Below are 18,567 nucleotides of genomic sequence, written 5' to 3' on the forward strand. Positions count from 1 at the left end.
GCAATCCATTTCTACAAATACAAATTCACATATAAATACATATAGACCGATTCCACATTTAACGCTCGTCTCCCTTCTGTGTGGGGCTCCTCACGTCAGCTCTTTCCCCCAGATTCTGCATCAGCATCTCTGGAACAGGGCTATATGCTCCCCGCTTGCTCCCTGCCCCGGGCAAACGCGAGAGCCAAGAACAAGACCGGGACAAACGCTAATGTGGATTCAGCCATAGAAACCATACCTCAGTTTTTATGCAAAGCCCTAAGGATTGGCGACACCGCTGGTGTGTGGAATCAGTTTTGTTCTGAGAAGTTCTGAGTTCGACTTTCTGATTTGTATGTAGGGTTGCCAATCCCCAGGTGGGGGCAGGGGATCCCCTGGTTTGAAGGCTCTCCCCCCCGCCGCTTCAGGGTCATCAGGAAGCGGCGGGGGGGTGGGGAGGAAGTCTGCTGGGCACTCATTATTCCCTATGGAGACCAATTCCCATAGGGAGTAATGGAGAATTGATCTGTGGGTATCTGGGGGGAGGGGCTGTTGTTTGAGGTAGAGGCGCCAAATTTTCAGCATAGAATCCAATGTCTCTCCTCAAAAGACCCTCCAGGTTTCAAAATGATTGCACTGAGAGGTCCAGTTCTATGAGCCCGAAAAGAAGGTGCCCCATCCTTCATTATTTCCAATGGAGGGAAGGCATTTGAAAGGTGTATGGTCCCTTTAAATGTGATGGCCAGAATTCCCTTTGGAGTTAGAACATAAGAACATAAGAGAAGCCATGTTGGATCAGGCCAACGGCCCATCCAGTCCAACACTCTGTGTCACACAGTGGCAAAAATTGTTTATATATACACACACACTGTGGCTAATAGCCACTGATGGACCTGTGCTGCATATTTTTATCTAAACCCCTCTTGAAAGTGGCTATGCTTGTGGCCGCCACCACCTCCTGTGGCAGTGAATTCCACATTCAATTATGTTTGTTCAATTATGCTTGTCACAACCTTTCTCCTGGCTCCACCCCCAAAGTCTCCTGGCTCCACTCTCAAAGTCCCCAGTTATTTCTTGAATTGGACTTGGCAACCCTTTTTGTGTGTTTTTGTCTCTTGCAGATCTCAGGTCTACATGCATCCCAGCCTGTCGCAACCCAGCCCCATGGTCCTAACAGGAGGCACTGCTCTGAAGCCCCCCTATTCTGCCTTTCCGGGCATGCAGCCCTTGGAGATGGTGAAAACGCAGTCGGGATCCCCTTACCAGCCAGTGAACGGAAGCCAGGCATTGGTTTACGAAGGCCAGATAAACCAGGCGCCTGGGATGGGAGCTTCTCAGATGATGGATTCGCAGCTCACACAGGTCAGCACTTGACCGTCTTAAGAACAACACCGGGCCTCAGCCACTCTCTTTTTCTGTGCTAGGATTTATTTATTTGTCTGGTATTAATTTATAGCCCAGTTGGGTGTCGTGGTTAAGAGCGGCAATGTAATGTGCTGTTTATTGTTGGTAAGTTGCAGTAGAGAAAGAGGGGGAATGGGTGAGTGAGGTGATTGGTTGGTGACTGAGAGACTGAAAGGGGAAATGAGTGAGTGAGGTGATTGGTTGGTGACTGAGAGAGTGTGGGCGGAGCTAAGCAGTATATGTGTAGGAAGAGAGAGAAGTCAGTCAGCAGTCTGCAGAGTCTGTGAAGCAGTCTTCTGATTAGAATCCTAGTGCTGGCATTTCTCTCTTTAAATCACTTCTCCAAGCCAGCTGGTGGCTTGGATAATGCATTTAAAGTTAAAGTTGCTTCCTTTCTATCTGTCTCTCCCTCCCTCCTTCCATCTATTTGCCTTTCTTCTGTGTGGCTCTCAAACATCTGATGTTCATGTCTTGGCAGCTCTCAAACATCTGATGTTTATTCTATGTGGCTCTTACATTAAGCAAGTTTGGCCACCCACGGGCTTAGATAGAGAGCCAAAACCCAATATTGTCAGAGTATGAGAGACAGAAGCTGTCAGAAAGTTGAGTTAGGAAGAGAAAGGAGGATTTAAGAGGAGAGCAGTGTGTAAGAGTGACACCTCAGTCGGAAGTTAATATTATTCACTGAAGAATTAAACTATAAACATATTGAAACCAATACACTTATTGTACAAATACAGTTTTGTTTTGTATTATCCTGGAGTCCTATGATATTAAATTATAAGAGGTTCTTTCTCAGAGCTACATAGTCCAACAAAGAAGCCTAAGAGCTTGGGCACAATTCAGTGGGGAACGTTAAATAAAGTGCTTGGAATTAAATTCCTAGTGGCAGCATTACACAAAAATTAAAGGAGATGTTGCGACAGGTGTTCTCTGTCAGGGTTCAATTCCCACTCCTCCATTTTTAGCCAGCTGGGTGACCTTGGGTCAATCACAATTCTCTCAGCCCCTCCAAAGTAAACCGAAAAAAGGTCAAGGTAGTCCCCTGTGCAAGCACCAGTCGTTTTCGACACTGGGGTGACGTTGCTTTCACAGCACTTTCACAGCAGACTTTTTAGGGGGTGGTTTGCCATTGCCTTCCCCAGTCATCTACACTTTCCCCCCACCAAGCTGGGTACTCATTTGACTGACCTCGGAAGGATGGAAGGCTGAGTCAACCTCGAACCGGCTACCTGAACCCAGCTTCCGCCGGGATTGAACACAGGTCGTGAGCTGAGGGCTCTGACTGCAGTACTGCAGCTTTACCACTCTGCGCCACGAGGCTCTCAAAAATAAACCTAGCTCACCACAAAAAACATCATGTGCTGAGGCATCGATACAGAGTTCAGCATGCAGCATATATACAGAAAGAATTTCTTTCTTCTTTAAAAAAAAGCCTTCAAGGAATATAATTAAAGAATGGAGTGCAGCTTACTTGGTGGTGTTTTTTTTACCTGACAATATTTCTGTTGGAGAGGAAAAAATGGCTTCATTTGAAACTCTTCCTTAAACCCAAGAATCTCAGCCTGTTGAAATAGGTTTGGCTGTCTTGGTCTATTGCCCTCAAACCCCTCACAAATCCCTAACCTACTATCTCCTGTGGTAAAACAGGGTCCCAGATCTGTCCTGCCTATTGATCTGCCCCTGAGCCCTGCGTACCTGTACTATAGATGTCCAAGTTCTTTTCATTCACTGGGTGAAGTGATACAAGTTACACATAATTTCACTTCCTAACATTTTGCAGTTGGCTCTGCCTCCCGTGGCAGCCATTTTGTGGATGTGCACCTTAGGACCCTGTGTAACTCTGTGTTAGAATTCCTAAGGTGCCTGCAGGTTGGACACCCGTAGTCTAGGCTGAGCAGCAAAAGCGTAAACTGTTTCTGGATTGTGTCCACCTCTAGAAAGAAATGAAGCATGCTGGGTAATGGGACTTCACTGTAGAGCTGCTGTTCTCGTGACTGGCACAAAAATCTTGTGTCTTCAACAGAGGGGGGGGCGGGTCACGGTGGCGATCCCTCTGTCTCCCATGCTGGTCTTCTACATTTCTTTGCCCTCTCAGAATTGGCGGGAAGCAGGATTAAAAGCTGAGGGGGAGAGCCAGTCAGCTTAGTTGGCCTTTGGTGGTGACATTTTGGATGTCCACACAGAACAGATGGGATTTCTTGTGCTTGACCTTTAATTAAAAGGCCTAACTGCGAGTCATTGTATCTGCACACCAAGGCCTGCCAGGTCATTCCAGCAGCAGCTGAGTCCCATTTCTTAAGCTGCTTCTCATTCGCCATCCGAAATGTGGATCAAAGAGGTGTAATGAATCCAGCTGTGACAGCCAGCATGTTTTCTTTGACTTATCTGAAGATAGGGATAGAAGCATAACAGAGCTTTGAAAGTTCTGTGTGAAACTGCGTGATACGAAATGCTTTATGATAATTTTAAGAGGAGGGTGATGCAAAACTTATTCTTTGGGCTTTTCATTCTGAGAGATCCTTGTAAATAAGTACAGCTGGGAGAAACTTTAAAAGCTGAGCTTGGGGCTGTTTCTGCTTAATCCTTTCATCCTTTTTGTACAGTACAGTGTTTCTGAGTACCAAAGGTTACAAGTGGTCAGTTTTTGTTTTGTTTTAAAATTTTATTATATTTTAAGTGTGGATGTGTGTGTGTGTATAAAAATAACACCCAGTAGCCCAGAGAGTATGAAAGTCAGGCTTGGCCTACATGTCTTAATATATCCTTCTACAGCAAATTTAATGGCTTCTAAGAGGATATCATACACACACACACTCTCACGCATTCTTAGTCCCAACTCATTAAGAACATAAGAACATCAGAGGAGCCCTGCTGGATCAGACCATCTAGTCCAGCATCCTCTCTCACACGGTGGCCAACCAGTTCCTCTGGAGGGCCAAAAACAGGGCATAGAGCAGGGGTGTCAAACATGCGGCCCAGGGGCTAACTCAGGCCCCCAGAGGAGTCTTATCAGGCTCCCAAGCAACTGGCTGTCATCTGCTTCCTTCTCCCTCTCTCTTGCTCCCTTCTGCATCACAGCTTGTTTAGCCAGGCTTGCTCAATTGCACAGGAGCTACAGAGCAAAACCTCTGTTTTCTGCATTGGCTGAGGCTCCTCCCTTGGGGAGAAAGGGGGGAGGCAGAGCTTGCTTTGCCCAGCTCTCTCAGTCTTAAATGGGAACACACACAGCCCGGCCTGGCCCGACAAGGTGTCATTTATGTCAGATCTGGCCCTCATAACAAATGAGTTTGACACCCTTGGAGAGGATGAGACCTTGATAAGAACATCAGAAGAGCCCTGCTGGATCAGACCAGTGGTCCATCTAGTCCAGCATCCTGTCTCACACAGAGGCCAGCCAGTTCCTCTGAAGGGCCACGACAACAGGGCAGAGAGGCCGAGGCCTTCCCTTGAGGTTGCCTCCTGGCTCCGGGATTCAGAGAATTAGTGCCTCGGAATGTGGAGGTTCCCCTTAGTCAGCACGGCCAGTAGCCATTGGTAGACTTGTCCTCCATGAATCTATCTAATCCCCTTTGAAAGCCATTTATATCTGTGGCCATTTCTACATCCTTTGACAGCAAATTCCACATTTGAATCCCTCACCGACGCACCTCCTAACATAGCTGTCCGTCTATTAACATGCAGCTCACGATGCCAATGCCTGGCTCCCAGCTCCCGATGCCCCGTTACGGTTCTGGTCAGCAGCCCCTGATTTTGCCGCAGTCGATCCAGCTTCCCCAGGGACAAAACCTGCCTGTCGGAGCTCCTCGTCGGATCCTCTCACCGGGTTCCCAGCCGTCTGTCCTTGCCACAAGCAGGGAGGTAAGAACCATCAGTTCCATGTGTGCTCCAGCATCTGTATTGACTTTGTGTTGCTTTCTGGGCAGTGTTCAGGGTTGTAGTTGGAGCCATGTAAACTTGACTTGGGCTGTTTTGAATGTAAGAAACGTCATCTAAGGCAGGGGTGGCCAAACTTTGGCTCAGGAGCCACGTTTAGTTTAGTTTCATTTATTTTATTTATATCCACAAACACACACCCCCCCCCGCTGATGTAGGCTCAGGGCGGATGAGCCTTGTGGCTCTTTCACACATTTTGTATGGTTCTGAAAGCCCCTACCACCTTGGAGAAGAAGGCATTTGTCTCTTTAATCACTTCTCCAAGCCATGCCAGCCAGCCACTTGGAGAATGCACAAAAAAAATAAAATAAAAATAAAATCTGTTGTCCATCCCTGGACCAAAGGAGGCTAGGTTGCAGCAGACGCGAGCTAGGGCCTTCTCGGTGGCAGCGCCAGAATTGTGGAATGCTCTCCCAGAGGCCATAGTGCCCTGCGGGATCTTTCTACTTTCTGCAGGGCCTGTAAGACCGAACTGTTTCGACAGGCCTTTGAGATCTAACCTAATTTGAGAGAGAGCTGCCACTCGATACCGTTACAGAGTTCCATGATCACCATTTACATTTATATCTACGTTAAATTATATTATAGTGATACAGCACCAAAAATGCAATGGAATGTTTTAAATGTTCAAGTGTTTTAAATAATTTTAAATTGTAGTTTTTATTGGTTAAATTGTAAAAATGTATGTTGTTAGCTGCCCTGAGTCCGCTTGCAAAGAGGGCGGGATAGAAATTTAAAGTAATAAATAAATAAATAAAGTTAAAGTTGCTTTTTTCTACCTCCCTCTCCCTCCTTCCTCCCCCTCATCTATTTGCCTCCCTCCGACATCTGCTATTCATGTCTTGTAGCTCTCAAATATGTGACATTTATTTTATGTGGCGCTTGTGCTAAGCAAGTTTGGCCACTCCTGATCTAAGGAGAGGCCATGATAGAAGTTTATGAAGTTACAAATGGGGGAATTGTTCGTCTGCTTCCCTAATGCTAGAAGTCATAAACAGTTAAGCCGATTCATAGGTGGTGATAGGCTATCGATGGCTATTACCCGTGTCTTGCAACTGTCCATGCTCCTAGGCAGTCTTCCTCTGTCCACCAGGTACCAGCTGGCCTTTCTTTGGAAACAACATGCCAATGAATCAGAATTGCATTTGGAAAGTTGGGGTGTAGAAGCTAAACTGGCTATCCCTGCAGAGTTAGGATTCCCTGAGGAAGAGCCAGAAGGGGATAATTTGGAAGATGTATACCCCGCCTTTTGGTCCAGCGATCTCCAAGTCAGTTTGGGAGGGATTAAAACAACGCAAAGTGCAATCCTAAAAAGAGTTATTCCCTTTTCCAAAGGTTCTTGGGATGCTGCAGTCTAGACTGGTGGGAGCCACTCCCCCTTTTAGCAGTGGAAAGGACAATGAGTACCTTTCAGCTGCCTCCCAGTCTCTGACTGACAGCTGCGGCCTAGCCAGTCTCCCCTTTGCTGTGGTGTTTTCCTTGTACATCTTTGTAATTCTTTTCTCACTTACATTTAGGGCTTTTTTTGTAGCAGGAACTCCTTTGCATATTAGGCCACTCACCTCTGATGTAGCCAGTCCTCCTGGGGCTTACAGTAGGCCCGGTACTAAGAACCCTGTAAACTCTTGGAGGATTGGCTACATCAGGGGTGTGTGGCCTAATATGCAAAGGAGCTCCTGCTACAAAAACAGCTCTGCTTGTTCTGTCACAACCTTGGATATAAACTAGGAGGGGCTTGTTTGTTTGTTTTGTTGAATTATTCTTATTTCAGAGCATGCCTGGTGTTTTTCTGTTGTGTCTTCAAAGCAACTTATGGCAAGAGGGGATGAAAGTTATAACCAGAGCAGTTTTCTTGTCAAGCCTGAGCCAGGCCTGACTCCATGGGTGCCACTCTCTTGTAGAACTTTGCAGGGAAAAGGCGGAAACAAGAGTGACTGTCTGTTTGTACATGCAGTCATGTGAGGGTGTGTGTATCCATGTCCCTCTTCAAGAGGGTGAAGTGGAAGGTAAATAATCCAGCTCCTTGCTTGCTTTCCCAATTTGGTGTAGTGGTTAAGTGTGCGGACTCTTATCTGGGAGAACCGGGTTTGATTCCCCACTCCTCCACTTGCACCTGCTGGAATGGCCTTGGGTCAGCCATAGCTCTGGCAGAGGTTGTCCTTGAAAGGGCAGCTGCTGTGAGAGCCCTCTCCAGCCCCACCCACCTCACAGGGTGTCTGTTGTGGGGGAGGAAGGTAAAGGAGATTGTGAGCCGCTCTGAGACTCTTTGGAGTGGAGGGCGGGATATAAATCCAATATCTTCATCTACCTCACAGGGTGTCTGTTGTGGGGGAGGAAGGTAAAGGAGATTGTGAGTCGCTCTGAGACTCTTCGGAGTGGAGGGCGGGATATAAATCCAGTGTCTTCATCTACCTCACAGGGTATCTGTTGTGGGGGAGGAAGGTAAAGGAGATTGTGAGCCGCTCTGAGACTCTTTGGAGTGGAGGGCGGGATATAAATCCAATATCTTCTTCTTCTTCTTCCCCAGTCTTCCCATTTGGAAATGAAAGGGTTCCATTTCACTGACGGTAAACAGAACATGCCTACCGGAGGATCCATACCGTCACCGCATGCTTACAGGTGTGTAATGCTTCTGCCTTGACACTGAAAAGAACACAGTGTGTACAAACAAAAAGGAAAAAATACTAAAAGGCTCCATACCATATAGCTGTAACAGACATGACACATCAGCTGATGAAGATTCTTATGACAGTATTGCAAAATAGGAAAATTATTATTGCGAGAGAATTCAACTTGCATGTACTAACTAGATACACCCAGAAAATCCATTATAATTTACCACTTTTAGACAGTTTTTTAAAAATTCAATTTAATTACAAAACAAAACACAATACACTGTTTCAGGATATATAGATTTAACAATCATGAAAAAGGAACTGTATATTTGGAGGGGATCTCCCCATCTTTACGACATTTTGTTCCCTTCCAAATAAGAAATAAGAGGCATCTACTTGTCCAGAAAGCGAGATAGCATAGAATCTGAACCTGCAGAGTTAACTGTTAAAGAGATCTTCCCCATAACCATAAGATCCCAAGTTTTAACCATCCACAATGTTAAAGATGGAGGTTTATCCTTTTCCAGTTTGTTGCAATACTCAAACTTGCCATCACGAATGAAGCTGAAATGACCTTAAGCTTTGAGATTACCTTAAGCTTTGGTGCACCAGTATCCTTATGAGAAGGTGAATCCCATAATAGCCATTTGGAATCTAGCTCTAACTTGACATTACAGATCTCGTGACTCACTATAAATGTTACAGTTTACCGCCTGACGGGGTGGAATTCTAGTAGGAGCTCTTTTGCATATTAGGCTACAACCCCTGATGTAGCCAGTCTTCCAAGAGCTTACAAAAAGGAGCCTTGTAAGCTCTTGGATCATTGGCTACATCAGGGGTATGTGGCCTAATATGCAAAGGAGCTCCTGCTAGAATTTCACCCGTGCCACTTGACGATTTATTTATCTGATGAGGATATTTGTTGAAACAGGACAGTATACCAGATGCCCGTCTTTTGCCTGTCCTTGTGGTGGATTCAGGATGGAATTTTTTGTGTGCGTAGTGGTGCATTTGTACCCTGCCTTTCTCCTGAACATGGACCGAAAGTGGCTACCATCATTCTCCTCACTTCTGTTCTATCCTCACATCAACCCTGTGAGGTTGGTTAGACTGAGAGAGCGTGACAGGTCCAAAGAAACCCAGTGAGCTTCCACAGCATGAGTGAGGATTCGAACCCGGGTCTCCCAGATACGAATTCAACACTCGTGTGTGCTTCTCGGGAGCCTTCTTTTGAACACATGTCTGGGAAATGTACGTTTATTTTTGTCTCTTCCTATTTCGCAATACTGTCTCAAGGATTTTCTTCACTGGCTGGGATGTCCTCTCCATTTCAGGTATACAGTATAAGGCTTCTGTTTGGCGGCCAGAAAAGCTGTCTCTAAGGGTCTTATCCTGTTCACAAGGCAGCCGTCTGACCCCTCACAAGTTTAAACTGTGGCTCTTTTATCGAACTGTGGGCAAGGAGAGAATAACTTGGAACTGGAAGTAACTTATCTTGGAGAGAACAGAGTGATAATCCCCAGGTTTAGAATTTAATCCATCAGCCCCAAATGTTTGCTGGAGACAAGCCACAACAGAGAATGGTGTTCCTTTGTGCCCTGTTGACCATTCCATGGAGTGCCGAGCCACTTTCTTGTTTTGGGGGTCATTCCCGTAGAGTTGTGCTTGGTCTGATTTGTGCATATACCGTAGGTCTTACTCAGGGGTTTGGGGGGCAGGGAGGCAGTTGTCCTCTCCAGCAATGGTTGGGAAAGAGAAGGTCTGTCTCCATACCAGAAAGTGGATGTAAATCCTGGTACAGTCTCTGTTCTTCATACTGGACAGTCACTCAGAGAGTGGCACTAGTTCAAGGCAAAGGGCAACCTCTCGACAGGCACCCGCTCAGGTCCTTTAGACCAACAATTCCCAACCCACAAGTCCAAAGTTACTTGATATGGTGACACTTCTAGGGCCGGCCTGGGTTTTTTTGGTGCTCCAGACAAACTATGACCTGGACACCCATCTAGTTCAGCCAACCAGATGTTTTTGAGACCCAGCAAACATGACACAAAGGGCACAGCTGTCCTCACTGGGAAACCCCAAGCAAGTGGCATTCTGACATATGCAGGCTTTGCGTATGGAGGTTACATCCCAGCCTTTGACTACCCACTTCTCCGTTACTCCCGCTCAGGGGTTTTTGTGTAGAAAAAGCCCAGCAGGAACTTATTTGCAGATTATGCCACACTCCCTGACATCACCATTGTTTCTCACAGGGCTTTTTTTGGTAGGTAGGAAAAACCAGCACAATCTCATTTGCATATTAGGCCACACCCCTGACACCAAGCCAGCCAGAACTGCATTCCTGTGTGTTGCTGCTTAAAAAAAGCTCTGCTCCCACTAATACCCCCCCCCAAAGATTCTCACACACTAGTGACCATCAGGACACGTTTGACTTGATCGACATGGATACGCAGGGAGGAAAAAAATGAAAGGTATTTTGTTCCAGGGTCAGATCTTGGTTTGCAAGACGCAAAAGAGAGCAATGGAAAAGGGCAGGGGCGACCATTAGGGGAGACAGGCACACTGCTGACTTGGAGAAGCTTTTGGGTCTCGACCAGTTAGCATCGTTTGTTCAGTCCCCCGTACCTCAAATCCCCACTCTGCCATGAATCTTGGGCCTTGGGCCAGTCACAGTCTCTCAGAATTTGAACGAAGTTTGAGTGCAGCAGCACCTTGAAGACCAGCCAAGTTTTATTCAAGGTATGAGCTTTCATGGGAAGGCTTAACTGTGAAGGTTTTTTACAGCCCAGACCTCCAAATTAAAACACGTTTCTCCACAAGGTCCTTCGCCTGTTCTCTGCATTGAATAAAACGTGGTTGGTCTTGAAGGTGGCCCTGGATTCAAACTTTGTTCCGCTGCTTCAGACCAACCCCTGAATGTTTCAGAATTTCTGAAGACCGACCAAGGGCTACAAAAGAAAGGTGTAAATACACGATTCCCATTGCCTTGGTGTCTCTGTTCGGCTCTTTGTCTATTCCATGTGGCAGAGGAGCCTTCAGCTGGTATGCAGGTGCGAGACCCTAGGCAGAGTCAGCTAAAGAGACCCCCACTCTCCATGCCAGGGGATTTTATTTTTCGCACCATAAGGCGCTCCGGACGATAGGACGCACCTTCCTCCTGGGGGGCGATCCGCTGCCTCCGATCCCGGCGCTTCCTCCGTGCCTTTCTGCCTGGCTTCAGCTCTGACGCTTACAGCAAGCACCAGGATCGGAGGGCAGAGGGAGCGATCCTGGCGCTTGCTGTAAGCGTCAGAGCTGGAGCCAGGCAGAAAGGCACGGAGGAAGCACCCGCCCCCTCCGCAAACCCAGCGCTTTGTGAGCGCCGGCTGTGGAGAGGGCAGCGTGCTTCCTTCGTGCCTTTCTGCCTGGCTTCAGCTCTGATGCTTACAGCAAGCGCCAGGATCGGAGGGCAGAGGGAGCGATCCTGGCGCTTGCTGTAAGCGTCAGAGCTGGAGCCAGGCAGGCAGGCGCGGGGGAAGCACCGGGATCAGAGGCGGAGACAGCGGATCGCCACCCCCCCAGGAAGGTAGGTACCGGTACCTTCGCTCCATAAGACGCACACACTTTCCCCCCCACTTTTTTTGGGGGGGGGAGTGCATCTTACGGTGCGAAAAATACGGTATCTCTGTTTCCACCTCCCCCCTTCTAGATTTCAGCTTCAAGCTGGAAGTGTCAGCTGACCTTTCCTTGTCTTGGCCAGGGAAGCCATTACCGTTCCTATAGCATTGATGGGTACAATTGACCTCTTCCCCTCCACCCCCCCCCCCCCCCGCCTGTTCTCTGCTAAGAAAAGCTTTTTAAAACTTAACTGTGAAGGTTTTGTATAGCCCAGACCTCCAAATTAAAACACATTTCTCCACAAGGTCCTTCGCCTGTTCTCTGTATTCCACTTGTGTATCTTTTGGTGAACAAAGTAATCTTGATCTTGGCATAATTCTGCGGTAAGTGTTCCTTTTTACCATCCACTCCTAGATCTCTAAGGAGGTGCCTCTTCTTATTTGCCCTCCCCCCACTCCCTATCAGTGACCTAGGCGGCAAGGTCACTCCCATTCACTAGGAGGCAGAATTAGAGTTGCCAACAGCCTGGAGAAAAATGATCTGTCCCTTTAATAGCGGCACAGTGCACAGACAGGACAAAAGATGGGCACGGAACACGAAAATGGTGGTTTGTGTTGGTTCGTGGTTTTTGTGATAGCCCGAACCAGAGGTTTGTTTCATTTTGTGACACATGGTTTCGTTTAGGAGATGTAAAACTCATGGGGCGTCTTCAGCAGGCTCCCTCCACCCACCCTCCAAGTTTGGTGAAGACTGGATTTGGAATGTCTGAGTTACAGCCCCCCCCCCAAAGCAGGTGCCCCCAGGAAAGTTCAGCTTCAGCTCTCACGACAACTAACCCTTCTCTCTTTGCGCTGCAAAGTGGAAGCAGCTGAGTCAGGGTGTCTGCTCCCATAGAGCAAAACGGGAGCTCCATGATTGGCTCCCAGAGCTGCCATTCAAGTTATGGACAACTGTTATGGGTGTTTCCAGGGCTCCCAGAAGTCCACCACCAGGGTTGCCTAGGAATTGACTGAATCGGTTCCAGGCTGTCTGGGAAAACGAACTGCGGAAATGAACCAAACAAAGCACCAAGAGGGGAAAAGGGGGTTTGTTTTCCAGTTCGGGCATGGGGCAAGCAAACAAACCTCTTTGAAACAAACCACAAATCGGCCCAATTGAATAAAACTTAGTTTTATTCATGGATTGGTTCATGCCTATCCTTAGACAGGATATTTTCTTCTCCAAGCTGTTGGTATAGCTACCTAAGCCAGATTCTTTTATTGAAAGGGGGAAAATGGGTGAGGGGCTGGGTCAGGTGGTAGCTGCCACTTCATCCCCAGAGCTAATTGGTCTGTGTTTATAGAGGGGATGATTCCAGGTTCCTCCTGTCCTGGTCTGTTTTTTTGATTTTTTTTTGTATAGGCAGTTGACAGGGCCTCGGTCTGCCTGTAAACTAGGAAACATTTAGCCAAACAAAAAGTATATTAGAAGAACGAAAAAGCAAGACAGCTGCTGGGTCTCTCTGATGTTGCTGGGGTCAGCTCATGGGGGTGTTGAGCCAGCCTTGTATTGAAAGTTTGCAAAGGACAGGCAGGTAGAAAGTAGCCATAAAGGCCTTTCATAATATTGCCTACATAAAATGGAAATAGGACTGATATTAGGGTTTGTAGAATCTTTCGGGCTCAAGTGCCGTGTTCTACTGGAGAAAGTTTTCCTTCCAGACGTTTCGTTCTCAGCTGCGGAGAACATCCTCAGTGGCGTTGCAGCCGGAGCAGGCGCTCTGACCTTCTTGGCTGCTGTGCATTGAGTGGGGCCAGGAAGGTCTGAGCGCCTGCTCCGGCTGCAACGCCACTGAGGATGTTCTCCGCAGCTGAGAACGAAACGTCTGGAAGGAAAACTTTCTCCAGTAGAACACGGCACTTGAGCCCGAAAGATTCTACAAACCCTAATGATGTTACCAGCCGTGAAAACCTGAAATCTTTGAGGACTGATATTAATTTGTATTTGAATAGTAAGGGGCCCTGTCTAACTCCCTAAGAAGTGATAAAAGTGTTAATAAGCATACCACAGGAGTAAATCAATCAAAACAGTTGCTTCAGTCAAAACAAAGAGCCTTCGTGATCGCCAGATTATAGTGTCTGGAAGTGCAAGTGCCCTTACTAGAATCATAGAGTTGGAAAGGGCTGGCAGGATCATCTAGTCCAATCCCCTGCACAATGCAGGAAATTCACAGTCCCTCCTCCCATGTACCCTCAGTAATCCCTGCTCCTTGCCCAGAAGACAGCAGAAACCCTCCAGGATCCCTAGGCGTGTACGAAAGGGCTACGAGAACTAAGCCCTGTTGCAAGCCTTCCTGCCCTCCTCACGACCTGCCTAAGTTCACAGAATCAGCATGGCTGTCAGATGGCCATCTAGCTTTTGTTTAAACTCTGTTCACTGAGTTCATATGTTCGTAATTCTGACATTGCTTATTGGGTCTACCCATCTGAATTCTCCACCTTCTGATTTCCTCCTCCCTGACCTTCCAGGCCTAGTTCTACCAGCCCAAGTGGAAAGCCCGCTGGTCCAGCCGTCAATATGACCTCCGTGCAAGGGCATTACATCCAGCAGGTAAGGACGCCGCTGTTCCGAACTGAGCTTTTTTGCAGAATGCTTTACACAGAGAAGTTGCCAGAACGCAAGGCCTCTTAGCTGTTATGCCTCTGCAAAACAGCCGCCCGTCCTGCCGTGTCTGTCTACGATCTGCATCTTTCCACGTGGACACAAACTCTGGTAGGCACTTGTGGCACAAGGAGAAGGAGACTGCAGGTGGAACTCAGGCCAGGGACAAGAAGGAGTTGGCAGTGCAGAGGGAGGAGCTGGTGGCGTGGGTTTGGGACCTGAGTTCCTGGGCAAAAAGGAATCTGGGAAATGCCAGTAAGTTTCCTTCTCTGGCCAGCATCCTACATTGTGCAGAGAATCGGAACCTTGTTTTCTGGGTTGTTGGCTCAACCTCTGCAGCAGATGAACTCCTGTTGGGTCCCTGAAGGGCTGTACAATCTGAAACAGAAGATGAAAGCCCTGTTGGGGATTGAATCCCTAGCCTCCTTTAGCCACGGCCCTTTGGCAAATGGGTCTTGAAACTGGCCGGTCCCAGTTCCAAACTAACAGCTGGCTAGATGGCTGCAAAGAAAGCACTGAAGGTATATATCCCAGCGAAGGCAGAGGAAGAGGGGGTGGGGGCTTTGTTGGTGGCTTGCAGGTCTTTCTTACCCCATTCCCAGGACTCATAGAAGCAGAATAAAACTTTGTTGGTCTTAAAGGTGCCACTTGACTCCTCCTTTGTTCTACTGCTTCAGACCAACACGGCTGCCCACTTGGATCTAGAAGCAGAATAAATACGTACTTTTTGTGCAATGTATATCGGTTGTAGAAATTAACTGGCAGGGCGGAATTTGGATTGCTGTAGTGAAAAATACAGAAGTCTTGTCAGATCTCAGATGCTGTCCAGGTCTGGTTAATTACTTTTTATTCTTCTCCTGATGCTTTCCCAACGTTAGGATGGGAAATTTTGTTCATGAATCCTATAGATGGGTGATTTGAAGGGGTACCTGTTGGGAAGGTCCACTCTCACTTTTCAAGCTCCACCTTTGAATGTGTCCCTTGTGGTCCATAGAACTTTACTACAGGTTCGTCATGTCCTCCTAGGATCGCAACTTCAGGCTTGCTCTTGATAAGAGGAAGGGAGGAAGAGTTCCAGTTTGGTGTAGTGGTTAAGTGCGTGGACTTTTATCTGGGAGAACTGGATTTGATTCCCCACTCCTCCACTTGCACCTGTCGAAATGGCCTTGGGTCAGCCATAGCTTTTGTAGGAGTTGTCCTTGAAAGGGCAGCTGCTGTAAGAGCTCTCTCAGCCCCACCTACCTCACAGGGTGTCTTTTGGGGGTTGGGGAAGGTAAAGGAGATTGTGACTGCTTTGGGCAGTGTCTACCCACCTCCCTTGTCCTGTCAGGAGGCCTTTTGCACTGTGGGGGAGCAGGGAGGGGGCTGTTTCAAGAGGTAGAACGGAGTCCGAGCCCCGCTCTGTCCTGTCTGGAGGCCTCCCACTGGCTGCTGCAGCTCCTCTCTTCCTGAACCAGCTCTTCTTGTCCCACAGGCTTCTCCTCCCCCCCCCTTGCCTCCAGGCTCCCCCCCCCCGCTTCCTGTGCCCTCCCACTCTCGAATTGCTGCTCCTTCTCTGCTCACTGCCTCTGAAGCTTCTCCTCTGGACCCCTGATGCCCCCGCCCCACCAGCTAAGCTAAACAGGGTTGGCCCTGGTCAGTATTTGGATGGGAGACCTCCAAGGAATACCAGGGTCGTGACTCAGAGGCAGGCAAAGGCAAACCACCTCTGAACGTCTCTTTCCTCGAAAACCCCACGCAATCCCCGCAAGTCAGCCGTGACCTGACAACAAAAGAATTAAGAAGGGGAAATGGACATGGCGTTCTTTTTTTCCTTTTCAGTACAGAGTACATAAGAATGACTTGCCTTCAGAAAGGGCCCAGTGCCTTCGTTTCTCCACCCAACAATGACCAGGCATTGCCTGCTGATTGGAAGAAGGCAAGTCCAGAGCAGAGACTCATGCAGAGACTCAGCGGGCAACCGTTTCTAATGCACTGGGCGAGATTGGCCCTTGGAATCACTCCCGGTGCAATTTTATTCTGGGTGCAGGCTGTGGGGGAGGGATGCCATAGCGCCCGGTCTGGATGGGCCTGGCTGTACGGCCGTGTGCCTTTGGGGATGCATTTTTTGTGGTCCTGCTTAGCTCATTTCCATCTCCCTCTTTCTCTCCCTTTTTTGCCCTACAGGCGAAACAGCGGGTGGATGAAAACAAAGCCAACCTGGGAGCCATAAAACTGCAGGAACCATCCTCCGCGAGCCAGATGAAGCCAGTGCGCACCGGAGCCATCAAGCCTCAAGCCGTCAAAGTGGAGGAGAGCAAGGCCTAGCTGACTGCGTCTCTCTGGACGCCTGCCAGCTTGTTCTACTTGGACTGAGAGCGAGAGAGAGAGAGCGAGAGAAAGGGCTCTGCAGACCTCCCCACGTTTCTCCTTCATTTCACTCTCCGGATATGCTGAGAGACTCTTGCCAGATCCGCCGCTCCCCACCAGGAGAACAGCTGCCCAAAGCGTCCTGTTCCGAGTCCTTCTCCCAACAAAGCAATTCTTGAACCATGGATTTTGATATTGGCTGCTTGCTTTTAAAAAAAAGGCGACCCACCCTCTCCCTGTCCCTGTGACTGTCGAGCGGCCCCAGCCATTTTCTTTTTCCTTGTTTCTCACGCATAGCTGCGATTTGCTCTTTTGGTAAAGGCACCCCCCCCACACACACACACACACACACACCTCCTAACGTCTGTCTCGGCAGAGCGGCGACAGGAGGTTGGAAAGTGCTCGGGAAGCTTTTTAAAAAGACAGCTGAGGGTTTTTAAGAAAAACAGAACGCTGCGTCTTTGTTTAATAGCTGGACTTTTATATGTTGTCTCATATTCTCCCCACCCCCTTTCTTTGCCCTCTGAATTGAACACGTACTCAGATGCGTACCCCCTCCCTAACTTTTATTGGGGTGGGGCTGGGTGGTATCCTGTGTGCTGATATGAGATTTCTAGGCTCTTAAATGGAGCTGCCTAGGCCCTCGATCCTCAGATCCCTCCTTTCCTTATTGGTAAATAGCTAAGGGGGGGGGGGGGGGACTTCCGGCGTGTTTGGTTCAAGGCAGAGCTTGCTTTTAGCAGTAAAATGCACAAAGAGAAGCTTTATGAGGAATGCATCAAAACTCAAAGATTGCCCCTCTCAACTTCGGTAATGGGGTCTATCGTTTGGTCTCTCCCACATCCTGGTGTCCAGCAGCAGAAGCCGCACTGTGTTTTCGTTTCAAGAAACCACCAACTTTTTCCCATCATGCCCGATTCTCCACATTGAGACCTTGATACAGGGGTTAGGTTGGTTTTCATAACATCCTGGAAACCGAAGGTTAGTTGGGGAGGGGGGGAGGGGTTAATTTCTCAGGAAATTTTGCTTAGTGTAGAATTGCTGAGGAAGTCCCCTTGCCTTGCACGAATCAAGCACTGGCGAGAGCCAGTGGGTTTATTTGGACTGCTTTTGGTCGTTGAGAACTCGCCTCCCCCCCCCCCCCCCAAAAAAAACCCCACATCCATACTTTTGATCTCTGTATAGTCTCCATCGCTTCAGGCTCCTTATCCCATCTTAACAAGCTTCAGTTTTTATTTTCTCGCCCCCTCTCTGCTTTTCTTTTCCACTTGAACCAAAGCAGTTCAGTAGAAACGCTTCTGCGTTTGCAAACCATAGCAGACAAAAGACTCTAAAGGAAAAAAGAGAATTCACCGTGGGCAGGGCAGTTAATCTTTATTTCCCCCCCCCCCCAGCTCGCTCCGGTTTCCCTCTCTCCTCCCTGTTCCTCTGTTTCTGCTGCAGTTGCCTTAAGGAGCAGCCAGACGTAACTGCTAAGCAACACTGCATTTTGCTGAACTGGCCAGGCATTCAAAAAGGCAGGATTATGGAGGATTCTGTTTCCATATATGGGCTTGGGTTCAAAAGATACCAGAAGTCTCAGAGGCACTTCCGTTGCCCTTTGGTTTTTAACTCTTAGCCTTTGTGAAAACATAACGGGAAAAACTCGCTTTCTCTCATCATCAACAGCTTGCTGGCTGAGAACTGTCTCAGCAGCATTTCCGAAGGTGTCGAGCCAGTCATTTTGCTGGTGAATTCCAAAGATGACATTTTGAACAAAGAATGTATATGCGAATGGAGGATCTGAAAGGTTTGGCTCCGAAGAGCACGTCCTCCGGGATTTCTTAAAAGATGTTGTTTGAATTTCTCAAGCTGGGTATAAATCATAATATTTATACAGTAGCTTTAGGTTCAGACTACTAAGCTCTTTTAACTTAGTTATAGTGATGTTTCCTCTTCACATGTGTGTCCCTTTCTAGAAAACCACCAAGGGATTTCAGATAGATGGTACTTTAAAAAAAAATGAAATAAACGAATTACCCTTTGGGGGGGAGGGTTATTTCTTGGG

The 18,567-nt window shown here is 48.0% G+C and overlaps 1 protein-coding gene across 1 annotated transcript in view; it reads left to right on the forward strand.

Annotated features, from left to right (window-relative positions):
- Window positions 1-16,523, forward strand: part of PRRC2B (proline rich coiled-coil 2B) — a 138,680-nt gene extending 122,157 nt beyond the window's left edge. The window contains exons 28-33 of the mRNA XM_060250715.1: window positions 1,101-1,341; window positions 5,068-5,244; window positions 7,847-7,938; window positions 11,837-11,914; window positions 14,039-14,120; window positions 16,338-16,523. Of these exons, the coding sequence (XP_060106698.1) occupies window positions 1,101-1,341; window positions 5,068-5,244; window positions 7,847-7,938; window positions 11,837-11,914; window positions 14,039-14,120; window positions 16,338-16,478 (811 nt within the window). The 3' untranslated portion in view covers window positions 16,479-16,523. The remainder of the gene's footprint in view (window positions 1-1,100; window positions 1,342-5,067; window positions 5,245-7,846; window positions 7,939-11,836; window positions 11,915-14,038; window positions 14,121-16,337) is intronic.
- Window positions 16,524-18,567: the final 2,044 nt, after the last annotated feature.

Source organism: Heteronotia binoei, chromosome 12 (genome assembly GCF_032191835.1).
Source record: "Heteronotia binoei isolate CCM8104 ecotype False Entrance Well chromosome 12, APGP_CSIRO_Hbin_v1, whole genome shotgun sequence".
In the NCBI taxonomy this organism is placed as follows: Eukaryota; Metazoa; Chordata; class Lepidosauria; order Squamata; family Gekkonidae; genus Heteronotia; species Heteronotia binoei.